Below are 17846 nucleotides of genomic sequence, written 5' to 3'. Positions count from 1 at the left end.
AAGAGATGTTACTGTGCAGCCAATAAAGCAGCTTCCTGCTCCCTGACTGCTGCTCCTACCTACTCACACAACATCATAAATAATAATGTTGGGGAAGAGAGGAGGCGAAGGCTTTTTAGTTTGCCTTTTCTCCATCCCTTCCTCTCTCAACCATCACAAGGCATTCATCAGGCAGGACACTAACACAACCGAGCTCAAGGCCCCAGTAACGTCCAGAGCAGTTTTTTTATAAACTGCATAGCTTCAATAAGCAGATACTTGGCAGGATGGTTTGGGCTGTCTCAGAAATCCCAGCACCTCTCTGAAAGGGGCCTTTCTCACTCTTGCCCCTGCTACCCAAAACAGTTGTTACGCTTCTGAAATCTGTTCTTCCCTTTGGCATCCCATGTATTTCTCATCCCCCAAATCTGCTCTTCCCTTTGGCATCCCATGTATTTCTCATCCCCCAAGCAGCGCTCTGCTCATTGCATTCATGCAACTCATATTCAGAAGCGCCAGTTCTGCAAGAGGCTCTGCTCTGGCATATTTATATTTAGCTAGAGCATGAAACGCCTAGGAAAGAAGGGCGAGGGAAAAGGGAGACTCCTCTGTGTCCTTTCACTAATGGTTTGCTTTGAGGATAGGCAATGATAATGCATACCTCTTTTCACCTACAGATCTAAAAGCACTTTATACACTGGTGGGCAAATAATACTAATGGCCCCTTTTACAAAAGGCTTAAGGTGGGACTTTCAAACGAGTTACCCTGCTCCCACTGAATTTCATGGAGGCCTGGATGCATAACTGGAGGCCTGCCTTGAATTCCCAGCTGCTGAGATCCACCCGAGGCTCAGGGCAAGGCAATGGCAGAGCTCTGAACCGACATCTCACCGAGTCCCCAGGCTTGCAAGCATTTATGCATGCGTTTGCAAATCTTATGTCTTAGTCTGACAGCCTAGCCACTGGGTCATGCTACCCCTGGTTAATTATTCAATGGCTACTAACCTTAATACTTGGTGGGAGTGAGGGAAAAATAAAATACAAATAAAATATAAAAATACTTTGTAATACAACTAAACCAGTTCCGCATCTCTTGCATCGTTTGGTAAGTATGGAACAAATAACACAGTAATACAGAAATGTATTTTGGTCAAAGTAAGCAATCAATATTTTTCGATAAAATACATTCTATACACATGTAAATTAAATTTTCTATGTATAAAATTCCAGTTTATTCTCAGTGCTGCCTGGTCATGCTTCAGTTCAGCAGCAGGGCTCAACACATTTGGCTCCCAGCAAAGTGAGAGTGGAGAAGAGCGCTCAGCTCTCTGCAGGACCAAGCCTCACGCATCCCCTGGAGCACCCGGTCCTGCAGGTCCCATTTGAACAAAATCTCGCTGGCTTCAGTGGGAATTTTGCAGGGGTGAGCGCTGCAGAAGGGCCCCCCGGCTGTCCAGCACTTGCAGTCTGGTGTGGCAGTCACCCAAATGGCGTATGGCATTCCAAAAAAAAAGTGAGTTAGTGAATACAGAAAATAATGTATCTACATAATTTACAGCGTGATGTTTGCTTGCAACCGTATTAATGCTCAACCGCTCATTAACAATTCAATCAATATGCAGGAAAAGGTAGCAGATTGCAGTACATATTACAACCTCTTGTATGCAATTACAAGCACTGGATCGTACAGAATTCCTGCCTATCCTGCTGCCACCCAGAGCCCAGTTCTCCATTGAGCCTTGTGGAGTCAATCCTTCACAGCACCCAGGCCAGTTCAGACTGCATCCACACCTCCGCCACCGGCCCCTAACGCCGTGCAAGGGGTGCAAGGCGCCTTCGGCTGCGGGTCCTCAGCTACCACCCATGTCCACCCCTGCACCCTCCCCTCTGTTGTGCCGGCACTCGTCTGTGCAGCCACACGCTGAACCAGATGGTGGGAATGATCCAGCTGGAAAACTGCCTGTCTGTAAAAAGGCAGAGGGTTATTTCCCAGCCAGACCGACCCCGCAGCCCAGCTCGCGATGCAGCCGCGCCCGGGGCTTGCGCAGGTGTGCGTGTGGGTGCGTGCACGTGCGTGTCGGTGCCAGCCACCTGCACCTAAGCCAAACGGGTGCGAGTGGCTAGCAAACCTGAACGGCAGGACTTTGCCTCCAGCTTGCGCTACTGTAAATTATGTACTGCATTACGTTACAGCAGAGGAAAGTCAGCCCCGAAAGATCTACTTGTATGAGCCGCAACCAAAGGATTGGAAGCTACGAAGAAAAAGGTTCTCCCGAAGCAAGGCTCTGTTTAAGGTTATGGCATCTGTTTTACCTGGAGAGGAAAGAAAAACTTAGGGACTTAAAGCAGGGATGGAAACCACTGTTCTTACACTTTATTTTAGTAAGCAAAAAGCCTATTGCTGCTGTACAGTGTTATACAATGAACTGCCACGGTTTTCACGTCACTAGTCCATAGAAAATGTGCTGCGACTACCATGTTTATGCCTGCATGCTGAAAGAATGTACAAAGTTGCATTAAGCTCTTTCTCTTTCACTTTTTTTTGATATTCTTGAACTCTGACTTTTACAGTGTTGCAGACACTTCTGTGCATACTCAGGTACCACACACCGTCCCAGTTATGGAAGGTCTTTGCCCCAGACTGGAAAAATCAAGTGCTATGCATCTCTCAAGCCATCATCAGAAATGTAAACCACCAAGAAAACTTGCTCTCTTAAGTAACCTTGAAAAAAAGGTCTTTAAAAAATCTATTGAAAAGGAGACATCACTAACAACAGGGTTTTCAAAATGGTACGAGTTGTTTCTAGGAGTTGTCCAAGCATTTTCTCTTCACTCACTTTTTGTTTTTATAAAGCTAATTCTGTATAAAAGGGCTTTTGAAGCGTGTGACCTTCATTTCACGATTTTTAAAAAATTGGAAAAAAGGAGTAAATTTAGAAACATTTTGCTCGATTGTGGAAAACAGCTATATTAAAACAGAATCCCCTGTGCTTCTTTTATTTTCAGTACAAAAGGCAAGTAAATAAAGAGACCCTGCATCTTCACAGTCTGGCACTCATCCGAGTCACTTAAATCTATGCAAAATAGGTATAAAATATGAGGGATCGTCTTCTCCTCTACACCAAGACCCCTCCAAACCCCTCTGGGGAGCAAGTCCCCAGCTAAGTAAAACCTCACTAGTTTTTCTATCAGCCAAAGTAGTAGTATTTTAGCTCCCCTCCAACGAGGTGTAAATGCCCAGACTAGCTCAAAGGCTCAGGGAGAGAAACAGGTCCAGCATAATTTTAAGAGCCAGGTGCTGGTTTATACCCTTATGGCTTCAAAGTTAAGTTGCACTTCAATTCAATGATGCCGTGAGGTTTGAGCAGTAATTTAGCAGTGTATTAAAAACAGCAAAGCTTAAAGTTGGTTGTCATGCAGAAGTGGGATAGGTGATGGCTATTTTTTAATTGAATTGTACGAAAGCAACATTTGGCTTTGGATCAAATGGTGTCAAAGTACCAGGGTTGGTTATAACGTGTACTGCTGATACTAATTACTCCCAGTTATTAATGCAGCACTTGTAAACTCAACTGTCACTAAAACAACATTAATATGTCTGACACCAGTACTCCCCTGGATTTCCCGCTTCCCATTATTTTTGTTAAGCCTTCATGTGCACTTCTGCAGTACTGACCACTATTAAACTAGTGTTTTTCAGGAGAAATCTCTCCAAGTTTGGTACTTTGTCAAAAACCAAAAACTACAGCTTGGGGAGCTGTAGAACTAAAAAGAAAAGCGCAGGTCGCGTTTGCTCTCTGCGCTGGTTTCCTCGGAAAGGTCCAGTGAGGACTCGGCACTCTCACCACACGCTTCCTACAGTCACGGTACTCTACATTTATGTCAGCGAACGCTACTCTCGAACACAAATCAAAGAGACAAGTCAGCAACAAAACTACTGCTAGACTGGTAACGGCAGAATGCTACCAAGACAACTCCTTAGAAAACCCATTGAAGCAGGAGCAAAATTCAGGTCACTTCTTAGCAAAGCTCATCACAGAATTTTTTTTTTTTTTTTAAACTGTTTTGTAGAACTTTCATCCTGGGAGCCAGATATCCCCATGTGATGCACTAATTCGAACAGGCTAACGTGGGACCACCTGACCCCACCTGGTACCAAAGGCTTCCGAATTTTTTAGCTTCTCAGAAAATCACTGCTGACTGACACCCATCTGTTGGTGATCGGCTTCTGGTTCCTCTTCTTCCACATCTGCGTTATATTCTTCAAATGCATCATCATCAACATCTGGAAGCCCAAGTAACTACAAAGAAGAGAAAATACCGTGTAATAGCGAATTACCCGCTTGTGCAGCCTCACTGCAAATCTTCACACGACACCTCGGTGCCGCTTCTTGAAAACCTCAAACCCTGGAATAACAGTATTGCATAACGATCTCGACTCTCTTTCTCTCCCTCCTGTGATAGAGAAAGATTTGAAAATGCATCCTCACACCAAATTAAGTGCTCAGAGACCAGAAGACAAATAAAACCAAAGCAAAGCACTTGCAAAAACCTTCGTGTTCTTCCCTGAGGTCATATCACGAATTGTTGAGTGTTTAGACTTGGCAGTGGTTTAACTTCAGAAAGAAATGTGATAATACTGTAGCAGTAGTTATCTCGGTTTAAGATTGTGTTCGGCAACCCTACAAAAGCCAAAGAAGAAAGCATCCTCGTGCAGAACTGGCTAGTACGGAGTAGGCAAGGAGTCCCTAAAAACCTAAAGATCCCACCATGTTAAGTGCTTCTCTTTTACCCTTCACTCCATCACACCAGACGAAGCCTTGCATGCTGGGTGAAGCCCTCGCAGGGAGAAATACTGTGTATTCAACTCAAAATTGCCCAAGTCCCTTTAAATTTCTGCAAATTAGATTTGGGCTTGTGAAGAACGGCCAGCCCGTCTTCCTTGTACGACGTCTGGATGCCTCCACCTGATGGCTCCAATCACTGCAACGGCACTTGTTCGCTACAGGAAACGGAGCAAACAGCGACATTTGAACTTTTCCCCTCTCCTCCAAAAGGTTGCCAAGCCAACAGAAGTCAGGAAGACAGATAAACCAAGTAATAGGCAAAATAACGCATCTGTTGTGGAAATCTCATATTAGAATCCTACACTAGCAGCTATTAATATCCACAAAGCAAAATCACACGCCAGGCATTATTGGGAATACCACGTATTTAGCTTGCCAGGGCTGGAAGCGCAGTACAGATGCATGCAACACTCTGTTTGGAGAGTGACGCAGCTGTTAGCTCTCACAAGAGGCAAAACCCAGAAAAATCAGCAGGAGAGTGACACTTGCTAGGTGGTAGCATGCAAATGAGAAGGCTGTGACGAGGCAGATTTTTAGGGACCTAAACTAATTTAGTCTGTGATCAATGTTCAAAATTATTCAGTGGGTACAAAGACAATGCACAGAATTAGCCTCTGGGTCCAATAAAGCTTGTATTCCTCACTGCCACTGGGAGAAAAAACAGCTTTTTAGTTACAGGGTTTCTTCGGCAGGGAAATGGAAGGAGAATTTGCTGACTAAACCCCCTCCTTCGCATTTTAAAAATACTTACAGAGAGACCCCAAGCTGAAAATGTTCTTGTTTCCTGAGCGGAACAAAGAGTAAATATTCCTATGCATACATATTTTTCAAATCAAATGCTTAACTGAACGTGAAACTACTTGGTTCATTTTCAGGATGCGGGGGTTTTGTTTCATGTTGAAGCTAAAATTAAAATACTCAGTTTTTAAAATGCAAAAGCAAGGCCTCTAGACTTCCTTATTCACCAGTATTATTTTCGCTAAACTGATTTGGTGTATTCAAATTAAATGTGAGTGTTGTACTGCTCCGTTTATATCACCCAGCAGAAGAGCTTTGATCACATTCTTTTTGCCCAGCTCTGGTTATAATTCCTCCGTGACTTGCAGGGAAATGAGCCACGTGAGTCTTCATTTCATGGGATACTGTAAGCCTTTCCCGTGCAAAATCAGCATGGAAAACACAACAGACACCACGAGAACCGCAAAGCCGTGCACGATCCCAAAGGATGGGGAGCACATCCTGCTTTTCACACATCCCCTCTCCCTTCGCCCTCGGGAAACCCATCTCTCCTCTCCCTGGCGCAGCGTAAATCAAAGAGTGATGCCACTGATGTTAGCAGTTTTACAGAGCATAGCAAGGATGGGGATGGGATGGGATGGGATGGGATGGGATGGGATGGGATGGGATGGGATGGGATGGGATGTTCCTCTAAGAGAGGACACTTTAGGATCTTCCAAGGCACCGAGGACCTCAACCATGCAGGTCCTGCTTTTAGGGGTTGCATCTTGTCGCTTCCCACAGGACTACGGTCCCTCACCGCTGTTAACCCTTACTGCTCTCTGGACTGCAGTGACAGATCAGCCCACACCTTGACCCCAAGGAAGGAGGATCAGGGTCCAAAGTGCAGGGAGCTCCACAAACATTGGGTCAAAGCAGAAGGAAGGTGTATAAAAGATGAGGACAAAATAAGATGATGAAGGTGGGCTGAGTTGACCCTAGATCGACTCCCACCTTCTCTTCTTTCAAACACACTAATTTCTGCTTCTAGTCTGTATCTACCTCATATATTAAAGTACCAGCTACGTGGCAGACCTGAAAGGACTTTAATGGACAGCGAAAACAAGGAGGAAAGAGGTAAGACAGGAAAGGGGTTTAGAAAGAGAGAGCTGATCCATCAGCCAAACAGCCAAGGGGAACAAAACTGCCAGATGGGGACGCGTGGGGGACGGGAGGGTGGTGAGGAGGGAGGGAGGGCAACAACCAGCGGCAGCACCGCCTGAGATGCATCTATTTATTCCTGCTGGCCAAACTACCCATCTGGAGGTAAAGGAGCGGTCACTGGGATGTGTATGAATTCAATGAATATGGGATAAATGGCTTTTACACTGCAGACTGCCCAGTTCAGATGTAGGCTTTTCAGGCTGAAGGTGAGCTCAATGCAGGAGCCCTGGAATTTGCTGCCGAATTGTACGACTTGTGTGTTGGTTCTCTACAAACTGCCAGTTGGTGTGATGTCCCTCAGGCATTTTTATTTTTTATTTGCCTTTCTTTCCTAACTCTTTCAAAGTGCCCTGATTTTACACAAATAACCTAGTAGGTTTTAAGTCACAAAAGCAGAATGACATTGCCTCCTACCAAAAGCTGACATACAAGCATACTGAAAAATAAACCAAGTACAAGACCGAGCTTTAGTGGTCCACACGATGCTACACTAGAGATAACGTGGATCCGTCGAATCCCGGTGTGAAGGGCTTCGTCTCCAGGCAGATGTGCTTTCAAGCACCAGCATGGACACTTTTGGCACCAGAGAGACAAGGGTGTCAGAGGAGCTGGGATGCTTTGAAGCAAATAGTGGTATCTGAGCCCAGTGCTATTGATACCACTTCATGTACCTGCGTGGTGTCTGGCATTTTTGGATGCTCCCTGAACAAGTGGATAAGGTGAATCACACAGTTTTGTGGAAACCAACCCAGGAAGGCAGTAACGGGCAGAGACAACATGCCCCCCACCACCTTCAGCGAAGAAACAGCTTGACCTTGTCCACAGCAGGATTTAGAGGTGTGGTTTAGCTGTCGCAGGTTAACCAACACTTTTTAAAAGTCTCGTCTAAATAAATATCCTGCCCTGGTGCTGTGTTTATGCCCATAAAACATAAGGGAGAGATGCCTGAGAGCAGCAAGAGCTGATGAGCAGACCCCAGACCGCCCTCGTTGCCTCCTGCGCCCAGGGAAGAGCAGCGAGCAGAAGGAAATCTCTGTCTCTCACTGAGAGGGATGCTAACCGCTGGGCATCCCCGCTCTCACCGCCTCCGAAACACGGGGCCCGTAGCGTGAGCAGCCAGTCCCTTCCCACGCCGCAGCCCCAGGGTAAGCCTGCGGAGACACAGCTGGGCTGTTATCACGAATGTGTGGAGCAGGGCTGAGGTGAGTTACTGGGCGAAAATCGGTCTGGAAGCCTTCAGTTAAAGGAGGGCAGGTGCTTGTACTGTGCACGAGGGCATGGAGAGCTGCTGATGCACCACCAATGTCTCCTCCTAAACATTTCCCTCCAAAGGACCCCGACAAAGACTTTCAAAACTGTCTAATAATCTTGGATGTCTGGCTGGAAATACCAAAATGGAAAAGACTTTCAGAAGGTGCTTACCAAGCACATGCTAAAAACCTGGCCCCTCCTCAGTGTCTCAGACTGAGTAGCCAGGACCATCAGATGCTTCAGAAGAGCCTGATCTGACCTTCAGCACCAGTTTTTCTAAACTGCCATTTTTCAATCTGAAATTTGCCAGACCGGTCTCCGACAGCAGACTTGGTTGGGATAGTGGAGAAACGCCCCGCAAATGCACTGCTACCTCCACGCTCACAGCAAGGTGGTTTCATTAGCAAAACAGGTCCAGCAGAGAAAGGACGGGGAACAGCGAAAAATAATGCCAAGGAAATAACTTCCCCATATTGATGAAAAGTGGTTTTGTTCTGGCAAAGGCCTGAGGGTGTAAAATAACTGTTTCCATACACCTATTGTAACACCCTTCACTTTTTAAAACCTATCCTACCACGCATGTGCTATTTTTAGTAATTACAACAAGGGGAAAATGTCAATACATTCCTTATTAGACTTGTCTACACACAACCATACCTTGAATGATAAAACCGGTTTTGTTACGCTGATGCAAATCACTGAATACTAGGTCAAAGGAGAATCTGAGAAACTTAATCTTTGTGATACATCCAAGAGAAAATGAAGAGGTACTTGACTACAGTCTGCAAGAGGTCTCTGACAACTCAGGACACTGTTCTTGAGCAGACAAAAGCATAATGAAATTCAACAGGAAACAAAACTAGAAAAATGCAGATTGTAAAGAAAAGCTTTTCACAGGATCGTAACTAATGATGAGAAGAAAAAGTGCCCAGTAGCGTTGTATCCTCTAAGTCACCTGAAGACCTTACATCACGACTGGGTGTCTTTGGAAAAGGTACGCTACAGCTCAACCACAATTTATGTGCTTGGTGGTAGGAATCATGGGGTGAAATGTGATGCATTAACGAAGAGCCCAGGCTAAATGAGCATAATGGTTCCCCTTGCTTTGAACCTTTTTATTCTGAAGAGTAGCTTAACTTGGTTTGACTGAAGCCAATTTCTCAGCAACTTAAGCTATGCTGAAATAAATGTGGTTTAAATGAAGTAAGTGATCTGTACCAATTTAATTAAGTCTTTTTGAAGTCCTCTTTAGTTAAACCAATGGAAGTTTCTCCTCAAAGACACAGCTTTTCTGAGCCGGAGAAAACAGCTATGAAGATCCAAGAGCCAAATACTGTTCTGGGAAACATATTTATATTTTTGTATGTTTTCACAATTACAAGCAGCTGTACTGATGGATCAGATTTCCAGTCCTTTCTAAGAAAAGTGTGCATCTGTTCTGTTTATTTCCAGTCTCTCAAAGGATTCTTTAGAACGATGCTCTCGTATGTCGACCAGCTGCGGTGGTCCGTGGCAAGGCAATGCAAGGGTGTAACACAGGGAGGGCCGGTGTTTTCATATTGGCGCTCCAGGCCCTCCCTTTTGCTCTAAATACTTGGGATACATTTTCAGTCTTCTTGATTAGTCAGCCAGAAAAAGAGAGGAGGGAAAAAGGTCCACATTTTCAGTTGAGTTTAAAAACGTCCATCGGTCAGCTTTCCCATGGACATCATGGGAGCACGGCTCTGGCAACGAACCTCTGCTCTGCTGTGCACCAGCCCCTTACCCAGCCCAAGGCTCTCAAAAGGAGAGGCTGTGCCACAGGAGGATTTGGCAAAAATGAAGGACAACAGCCAGCCTAAGCCACCTCACCCTAATGCAACCCAGGCTTTGACGAAAATCTTAGTGTTAAACAAGGACAGAGAAAGCTGAGTAGCAGCGAAACAGAAAAATACACGCCCCCTCCCCACAAAACCCAGCTTCTGCTCCAACTTCTTCTCAAGCAGTGACCAAACTGGCGTTTGCAAATACCAAGTGGCAACCATCCTAACAGCAAAATCTGGACCGCTTGGGAGAAACAAAAGCCAACCCTAAACTAAAACACTCTGAGGAGAAACCATATTTCCAGCTTCCCAGAGATTCACTCTCGCTACTCAGATCCTTGCAAAACTCCCCAATTCCAGTGCCAGGAAATAACTCTGCCACAAAGTCCGGCGGCGCTGCCTCTCATCCCGTTCCTCGGAGTCAGGACTGCATCAGCAGGACGGGAGCCCCTGCGCAGCTGGGGAGCCGGTGCCACCGGCTGCCGCACCAGTTGGCCTCCCACCCCGCATGGGAATCTCTCCTCTCAAACGCAGAGATGGAAATAATAAAAAGGCAGCTGGCTTCCAAGAAACAACTTCCAATTGCCTGATAGTAGCTTACGCGCTAACACCCCTGCGCCCAGGCAGCTGACTGGAGATGTAAGTCCCTGCGGAAGAAAAGCCACCGTGCTCCATCCAGTGCTATCCTATTAAAAGTCACAGGTAATTGTCAATGTTTAGAAGTAGAAAAGAGGCACTTACGGGTCTGAAGGATTTGAAGACTTTTTCCAATATTTCATGGAGTGTCTTTTTCCCACAGGAGGAGATGTAATCCTGCGCGAGCTGCAGAAAAGGTAAGCAGTCCTCACTTTCGCTCCACACGTGCTGAAAGCCAACAGCAACACATGAAAGAAAAGGCATTAACAGGAATTCACGCCAGCCTTTCCACGTGATTTTATACAGTGACATGTTGTAAACATCTGCCAAAGTACACTGCAGGTCTCCTGCAGTTCAGACCCGCACTGGGGACGGGCACCGCAAGCTGTTTCAGAAGCCATGCTTCTGAGGAGGAACCCTGATTTTATTAACATGATGCATCAGAAAGCAGGGAAATCAATCCAGAAGAGAGAACACCTTATGACGGCACCAGCAATGAAGGGCATGCCTTGCGCACGCGCATTTTACAAGTAAAGGTGTTTTCATTTGACATCAGCCCTGCTCAGACCTGGAAGTCACGCTGGGTTTTCTCTTCTTCTGCATCACCCACTGCAATGAAGCCCTCAGGAAGAGCTAAAGCATCTCTTTTTGTCTTCCTGGCGCTAGTGCAAGTGTGATGCGACCCTGGAGGTGGAACTTGATGTATAATTCTCTTGACGATGCAGAAGAAAAGATGCAAAATATCCCCACAGGTTAGACACAGAGCCAAAGAGAGACATTTGGGCACTTACAGCATCCTGACACTTCATGCCTCCCTCCCTGTTTTGAGGTTTACTCAAATCTTCTCTTCTGGGCCAGCACATTTAAACCCATTTGGGATATTCCTCTCGTCTTGCTCTTGCTTTGGACATGCTGGTTCCCCAGCCTGGCTCTGTGAAGCCTCTCCCAGAACTGACGCTTATTCTGCTGCTACGAGGTTGTTTGAAAGAGCTGGTGAGCGATGGTGGAAGCACTCAGACAACAATGCTTCTTGCACACAAGGGCAGCACGCAGCACAAGCTAATGCATGCTTTTAAAGACCTTCTTTTTGAAGACTTTGTGCATGGGACTGGCGTAGGCAGTCTGCCACACAGAGAAGCGTAATACTGCAAAATTGGTTTGAGACTCTTGTACCTCTATTTTTGCATGGCAGCTCTTTTCCCCAAAGTGCCGTGCAGCTTTTTATTGTGCTATAAACAGTAGGTTACACTTAAACAAGGAAAGAGGAGGGTCTCTCTGAAGCTTAACTAACATTCAGGGAAAGTCAGAACGGCAGATGTTTCAATCCCTAACATAAGGCTTGCACGTCGCCTTCCTGTTCAGTGGAGAATACCTGCCAGGGATGCAGTTTCACACTTATTGAAAGAAAACACTACTTAACATCACCTAAGCTACAGCTTTAAGATGGAAACTGTACCTGCCTTACTATGAACCTCACTTGACCTACATTTTCTTTGCTTCTTGTTGCATTTTACAAGCATAAACATAGTGAAATGTTTTGTTATGAAAAGAGCCCTGCCTTACTGAGTGGGTTCTGCTCTTTCATATAACCAGAGTCATCTCTTAACCAGTCTGGCAATAAAAATAAGTTCTTTACCGACTTGCAAACTCTCAAAGGCACATACCACAAGTCTCATGATACTTCATGCCATCTCAGAGTCATGGGCCTTGTAGTCCTATAAATATACAACCAAATCTCAGCTTCTGTTTACAAAAAATAATAAATAAATGTCTGCACTTTGTGATTTCTATGGCCTAAAAAGGCAGAAGGTACATGAAGTGAACTCAAATGAACCCTCTTTAAAATATGAAATGAACACTTTCAAATCACAACATTTTAAGAACAGCCTCGAGATTTTGGAGGTCTGGCCCATGATTTCTTAATACTTGGGGTTAGCAATAACCGTTCGGTTACTTCTAATCTTTGCGTCAAACTTAAGAGCTGGATGTTGCAGCTTGGCAATTCATGGCTCGTGCTGAACCTGTTGTAATTGTTTATATGTATAAAACGATTATGACTGCTAACATCCTGATTCTTGTTTAAATTGTGGCTTCTTTTGACTACCAGCGCTATACACAGGAGCTTCCACATAAATGAAAATCAGGCCCTGCCCTTTTATAAATAATAGCTAGTTTATTCCCCAGGGAAAGTTAACCCCATGTTGTTCTATCATGTTTTTACAGCCCCTTTTCAAGCTGCACCACGTTTTAGACTCCAGTGTGAATTTGTCAGCAGTAGCACAGAATAAGATGATCTAGCACGAGGGGAAAACCTAAGTGAGTAACTTGATCCTTGAGCCTTTGAAGAGACTTTTTTGCATAGCATCGTCAGGCCATAAGCAAGTAAGGCTTTCAACAATTTCCACGTCTGCAGAAGATTTAAAAACTTTGGCTGTAGCAACCAACACACTATGAAAGGTCTCACGTGCCATTAGTGCACGCATCTCATTTGGAAATGGCTTGATTTCATCTCTCCCCCCGAGAAAAATCCTTAACCGTAATAAAGACCAGGGTTATAACACCTATATGCTCAGCTGCATCTGCCGTTCTCTGTAGACATTCAGCTCTGCACCGTGGCAGCTGAGGAACTGAGTCTCACTACTGACTCACGCATCTCCAGAGGAACCTGCACCAGGAATTTTGGCCTCTCAGAATAAAAACAAACGTAATTTGAGGATTGAGCTCTTGCTTAGAAAGTTAGAGCAGTCAGTGAGGCTGCACATACGGAGATGCTTTTCCTGGAAAAACCCTGATGCCTGAGAACCTCTTTGCAGTGGGAGAAGCAGGCTGCTGGCAAACCAGTGGACCACAGTGCTCGGCCGTGGCTGCGCAGTTAAAAAAATATTAACCTCATCATCTGGGTATGTGTTTTCCAAGCTTGCCCAGTTTTGCTCACGGTTGCTTTGTGTCACTACAAAAGCACACAGCCGCTAATTTCCACCTCAGCTGACCTAGGATCATGGTTGAATTATTTAGTTCAGCATCTACACACAGCACATAGCTGAGGCAATTCATAGGGTTGCATCTGGAGGGGTTCGCTTTTCCTCACGCCTTTAGATGATTCAATGTTGCTAGATGACAGAGCCACTTGCTGGACCACCGTTTTCTAACCAGCCCACCTGTTGAGCATGGCAGCAAAACTTTTTCTTTTTAGGGATAATTCAACTTGCAGAAAACATTCAGAAACCTGACTCTGTTCTAAAATATTTTAGAGGAAATCTTGCATCAAGGTGGCATCATATTTTTATTTGCTTTATTGGTTACTTTGAATACCAGCAATAACATGGTGACAAAACAAATGACAGGCTATAAGGAATAGCATCGCAACCCTCTCCCTCATTGGTTATGGCTATACAAGTCCAATTAATTTTTTGAGAACACCATGAGCCTCAGGAGCTAAATTATATGTAGTTCAGCTACCTAAAATGCTGATTCAGAGAGTTTTAGTGTCCAGGTGGTACTGAAAATGCCAACAGGCATCTAGATGGGTCTCCTGCATCCCTAGCATGTTAAAAACCTAGCCCAAAGATACCTTTACAGGAAATTAAAATTATATGATTGTTGTGATCTGGAATCTCTGATTTTATATAAAATTCAGAGTTATTCTCCCCCAGATTGCATTTTGGCAATCTTTCCACGTTTTTCTCCTCCTCCCTTTTAAGTTCATCATGCTCATCATTTTCTCCTTACAAGCGGGTTATCATGAACTTCTCTGGCACCTCCTACATAGCTTTTAAGTCACATTATTATGAAATGAAGATGTAAAGGAAGAAAACCAGGCACGAGATGCTTATTAAATGTGAGGCTCCCTTATAAGAGTCACAGGGTGCAAAAAGGCTGTAAAGTGTGCCACTGTGAATTCTGTTTATATTTACTCACTTTCACGCTCCATTGTGTTACTGGAGCCATGCAACAAGGCTCAAGTGCAAATGAGAATCAGTCCCCTGGCTTGTATTAAGTCTCCTTAAAATAAACTTTAGCCTGTAATTGCACGTAGAAAGGAAACTCATCTTCTGGAACATAAAAAAGAAAATGACTGCAAAAAACAAGATAGCCAAGCTGGGAGCAAGAATGAAGTCCCACAGTGCACTAGGAGCAGAAAACACGATGCTGGTGAATCAGCTCATTAGTGGTTCTTAATCGCATTAAAGATACACCATCAACAGAAAAAGAATTAAGAATGACACCTATCGGCCTGTCTTAAAAGTATTATCACTACAAAAAGTGCCTCAAGTAATAATGCCAAAAAAAGACAGAAGAAAACACTGCTTCTAGTTTTCCACTGTTTACATTCTGCATTTGACAGGAGTTGGCCCTTCTGCTCAGTTTTACTACTGGCGGCTCTGGGCGGAGAGTCCTTCCCACAGCAACCCTGGAATGATAATATTTGCCAAAAAAAAAAAAGGGAAAATGTGGTTGCAAACCCACAAAAATTGGCCAGTGTTGGAAGCATGGGAATAAGGTCTGAAACTGCTGAAGATTTTTTTTAAAGTTGACTAGATTTTGTTTTGAAAGATTTTGCTCAATTATTGAGCACCATATAAAGAAACATACACGTCTAAGAAAAATAATGACCTTTCTTTGCAATTTCCAGTATCATTAGCATCCAATCACAGCTTTAGCCTAGTCCTGCATTGGATTCATATGTATCCCTGCTTAAGAGCCCAGCAGGCATGGCCCTTTCTGGGCACAGGCATCTCTAGAAGGGAACGACTGCTGGGGTTTGACAGGCTCAGAGGTGCTGGGAAGTTGGGTGTGCAGGGCTAGTCGCCCCGTGGACGGGGAGAATTCACACCCAGAGATGCTCCACTGCCACGGCTGGGACTGCGGCTGAAGGTCTTGTGTATCCCTGGACAGATGCATAACTAAACTCCAGATAACTTCTTTCATAATTCAACATGACCATCTGCCTGACACAATAAATAAATGTCCTGCTCGCTGAGATTCATGGTCTGGGAGAGGTCACTTCACTGCTCTTTGTTTCCATGAACCCATCTGTCAAATGGGTTCATACTGCACTTACCTGTTGGAAAGGGAATTAATGAACATTTGTCAAGCAGGTCGAGGGATGAAAGTTGCTCCGGGAAGGGAAGGACCTACAACATTCCTACAATAATGGTCTGTGATAGGAGCTATTTTTCAAAAAATAAAATAAAATCCTTTCACTGCAGTTAACTGGAGCTTTGCAGGTTACAAACCCCGTGGCGAGGTGCCGCTTTTCGGTAACTCTTCTTGCACTTCTGCTCACCACCGGGAGGGCTGGGGGGGAGGGGTACAACCCACCCCCCCCATCCCAAAGCCACGGGTTGTTTTGCCGGTGCCATTTCTGCACAAACTTGTCGCTGAACTCCGCGAGGGGCGGGGAGGGGACGCGGCGGCGCCAGGCCGGCACCTGCCCAGGTCCCCCAGCCCCGGCGGGCCCGGGGGAGCGGCGGGGGGGGCGGGGGGGGCGCGGCCCTCCTGTCATCCTGACTCCATTTTATTCCTGCCCATTCTCCATTTGCCGTGACAGCCCTGCCAGTCCGCCCGTCCCTGCGCCGTGCCCCGGCCCCGGCACCCCGGGAGGATGGAGGGGGCCGCGGGGGCAGCAGCAGCTGCAGCCCCCGCGGGGGACAGGAGGAGCGGGGGGGGGCTCGCACCCCTCCTCCCTCCCCCGGGCCCACAGTCTCCCCGGGCCGGGGTGATGGGGAAGGCGGGGGGGGGGGTCCTTGCCCGCAGCCCTGCCCGCGGGGCCGCCCCCCACCGGCAGCGGACTCCATTTTGCAGATTGTGGTGCGCGCTGGGGAGGATCCCCCCAGTCCTCCGCCCTGTCCCCGCCACCCCTGGCCCACGCGCCGGGCGCCCCCGCAGCCCCCGGCACCACCGCCCTCCATCCCCGCATCCCTCCGCCCCTCCGGGCACGGCCCCGTCCTCCGCCCCCCCGGCGCTCCCCCTCGGGTGCTCCCCCAAGCACCGGGGACCTGCACGGACGGAGAGGGGGGGATGTCCCAAAGCGGTGCAGGGGCTGCCCGCGCGTGCATGCACACGCACGGATACCCACGCACGCCCGTGACCGCCCTCCACCCCACCCCCCGCCGGTCCCCTCGCGGGGCACTCACGAAATTGTCGCCGCAGGCGGCCTCCGGGCAGAGCACGTAGAAGGAGACGCCGGGCTCGGCGTAGAAGTCCATGCGCCGCTCCGTCTCCTCGGCGGCGATGAGCTGGAAGGGCGTGCGGGCGCACCACCGCTCCGCCGCCTCCGCCAGCGCCTCGAAAGCCATCGCCGCCGCCGCCGCCGCCGCGATCCGCGCCCGCCCGCGCACCCCGCGCGCACCGCCCCGCGCTCCGCCCCCCCTCCCTCCCTCCCCCGCCCCGCGCCGCGCGCACCGCCCCGCGCCTCGCGCCCCGCGCCGCGCTGGCGGCCGCTCCGTCCTCCGCCGCCGCCGGTGCAGCCGGGGAGGGAATGGGGCGTCGGGGCTCGGGCAGCGGCCGCCCGGGAAGGGGATTCGCTTGACTCGACGCCTTCTGGCAACTTGGGGAAGCAAGCCCACCTAGGAAGGCGCTGTCAGGGAGAGCGCACTCTGCTTGGCTTCCCTCTTCCCGGAACCGATCCAGAATTTTGTCTTTTACTAAAAAGAAAGTCCGCCTGGCAGTGCCCTTTTACGCTAAATAAATTGCTAGCCCTTGCGCTGAGTTTCTCAGAAGCCACCCAAATGCGAGACATTGGGCTGTCTAGACGCAGATTCACCCCGTGAGGTTGGAAAGCTCTACGGTTTGTATCAATGACAGTGGGGACCGATGGATTTGCAATTAGGTTCATATTACTCTTCCTAGCGTATCCCAAGTGATTATCTATATGTCTAGCAAGGCATATGAGATAGGAGAGCTGATCTGTATTTATAAAGGGCCTTAGATTTGCATTGGTGTCTACTGTGCCACAAAGGAAAACAAATCCCCACAGACCTGGAAGGGTTTTTGGCTGGAAGCTCGGGATCTCATAGAGGTTGCCAGGTAGCACAGAGCCCATATGTGGCAGCGGGTAGAAGAGTTTGCATTGACGAAGGCAACACTGGCCTCTAAATAATGTCCAGCGGCTGCTGCTTGTCTCCAGAGCAGTGTTGAACTGCATTTCCACCGCAGGTACCAAATGCCCAGCTGATGGGGTCTGTCTCACACATCGTACACTCCCATCGTACGTTATTAGTTGGTGCATAAATCATTTGACCGTTGCCAAAGTAACTGGTGAGGTCGCAAGCTGCGGCGGGAATCAGGCCGAGCGGGGCAGCGCCAGCAAGACTGCGGCAAGGAGGCACCCACCCTGCCTCTGGCTGGCCCGGGGCACGCTCCGAGCACCCACGCTGCTGTGCTCAGC

At 47.4% G+C, this 17846-nt stretch overlaps 1 protein-coding gene across 1 annotated transcript; it reads right to left on the bottom strand.

The window, feature by feature from the left end:
- Positions 1-1119: 1119 nt before the first annotated feature.
- MTURN (maturin, neural progenitor differentiation regulator homolog) lies at positions 1120-16808 on the bottom strand. Its single transcript, XM_075140747.1, has 3 exons — positions 16594-16808; positions 10562-10684; positions 1120-4280 (listed from the first exon to the last, which is right to left on the bottom strand). Exons 1-3 carry the CDS (start codon positions 16753-16755, stop codon positions 4170-4172), a joined length of 396 nt encoding a protein of 131 aa, XP_074996848.1. The 5' UTR covers positions 16756-16808; the 3' UTR covers positions 1120-4169.
- Between the last annotated feature and the right edge of the window lie 1038 nt (positions 16809-17846).

The sequence above is a fragment of the Calonectris borealis genome, chromosome 2 (assembly GCF_964195595.1).
Source record: "Calonectris borealis chromosome 2, bCalBor7.hap1.2, whole genome shotgun sequence".
In the NCBI taxonomy this organism is placed as follows: Eukaryota; Metazoa; Chordata; class Aves; order Procellariiformes; family Procellariidae; genus Calonectris; species Calonectris borealis.
Note: the sequence above shows the minus strand (reverse complement) of the source record. Positions and strands in the feature narration are given on the sequence as shown.

What these genes read in the sequence shown, in the direction of transcription:
- MTURN (XM_075140747.1), bottom strand. Translation starts at nt 16,755, where the DNA reads ATGGCTTTCGAGGCGCTGGCGGAGGCGGCGGAGCGGTGGTGCGCCCGC. An exon ending in CCGCCTGCGGCGACAATTTC is followed by an intron (nt 10,685 to 16,593) that starts GTGAGTGCCCCG and finishes GTTGGCTTTCAG; the next exon opens with CACGTGTGGAGCGAAAGTGA. An exon ending in TCTTCAAATCCTTCAGACCC is followed by an intron (nt 4,281 to 10,561) that starts GTAAGTGCCTCT and finishes TCTTCTTTGTAG; the next exon opens with TTACTTGGGCTTCCAGATGT.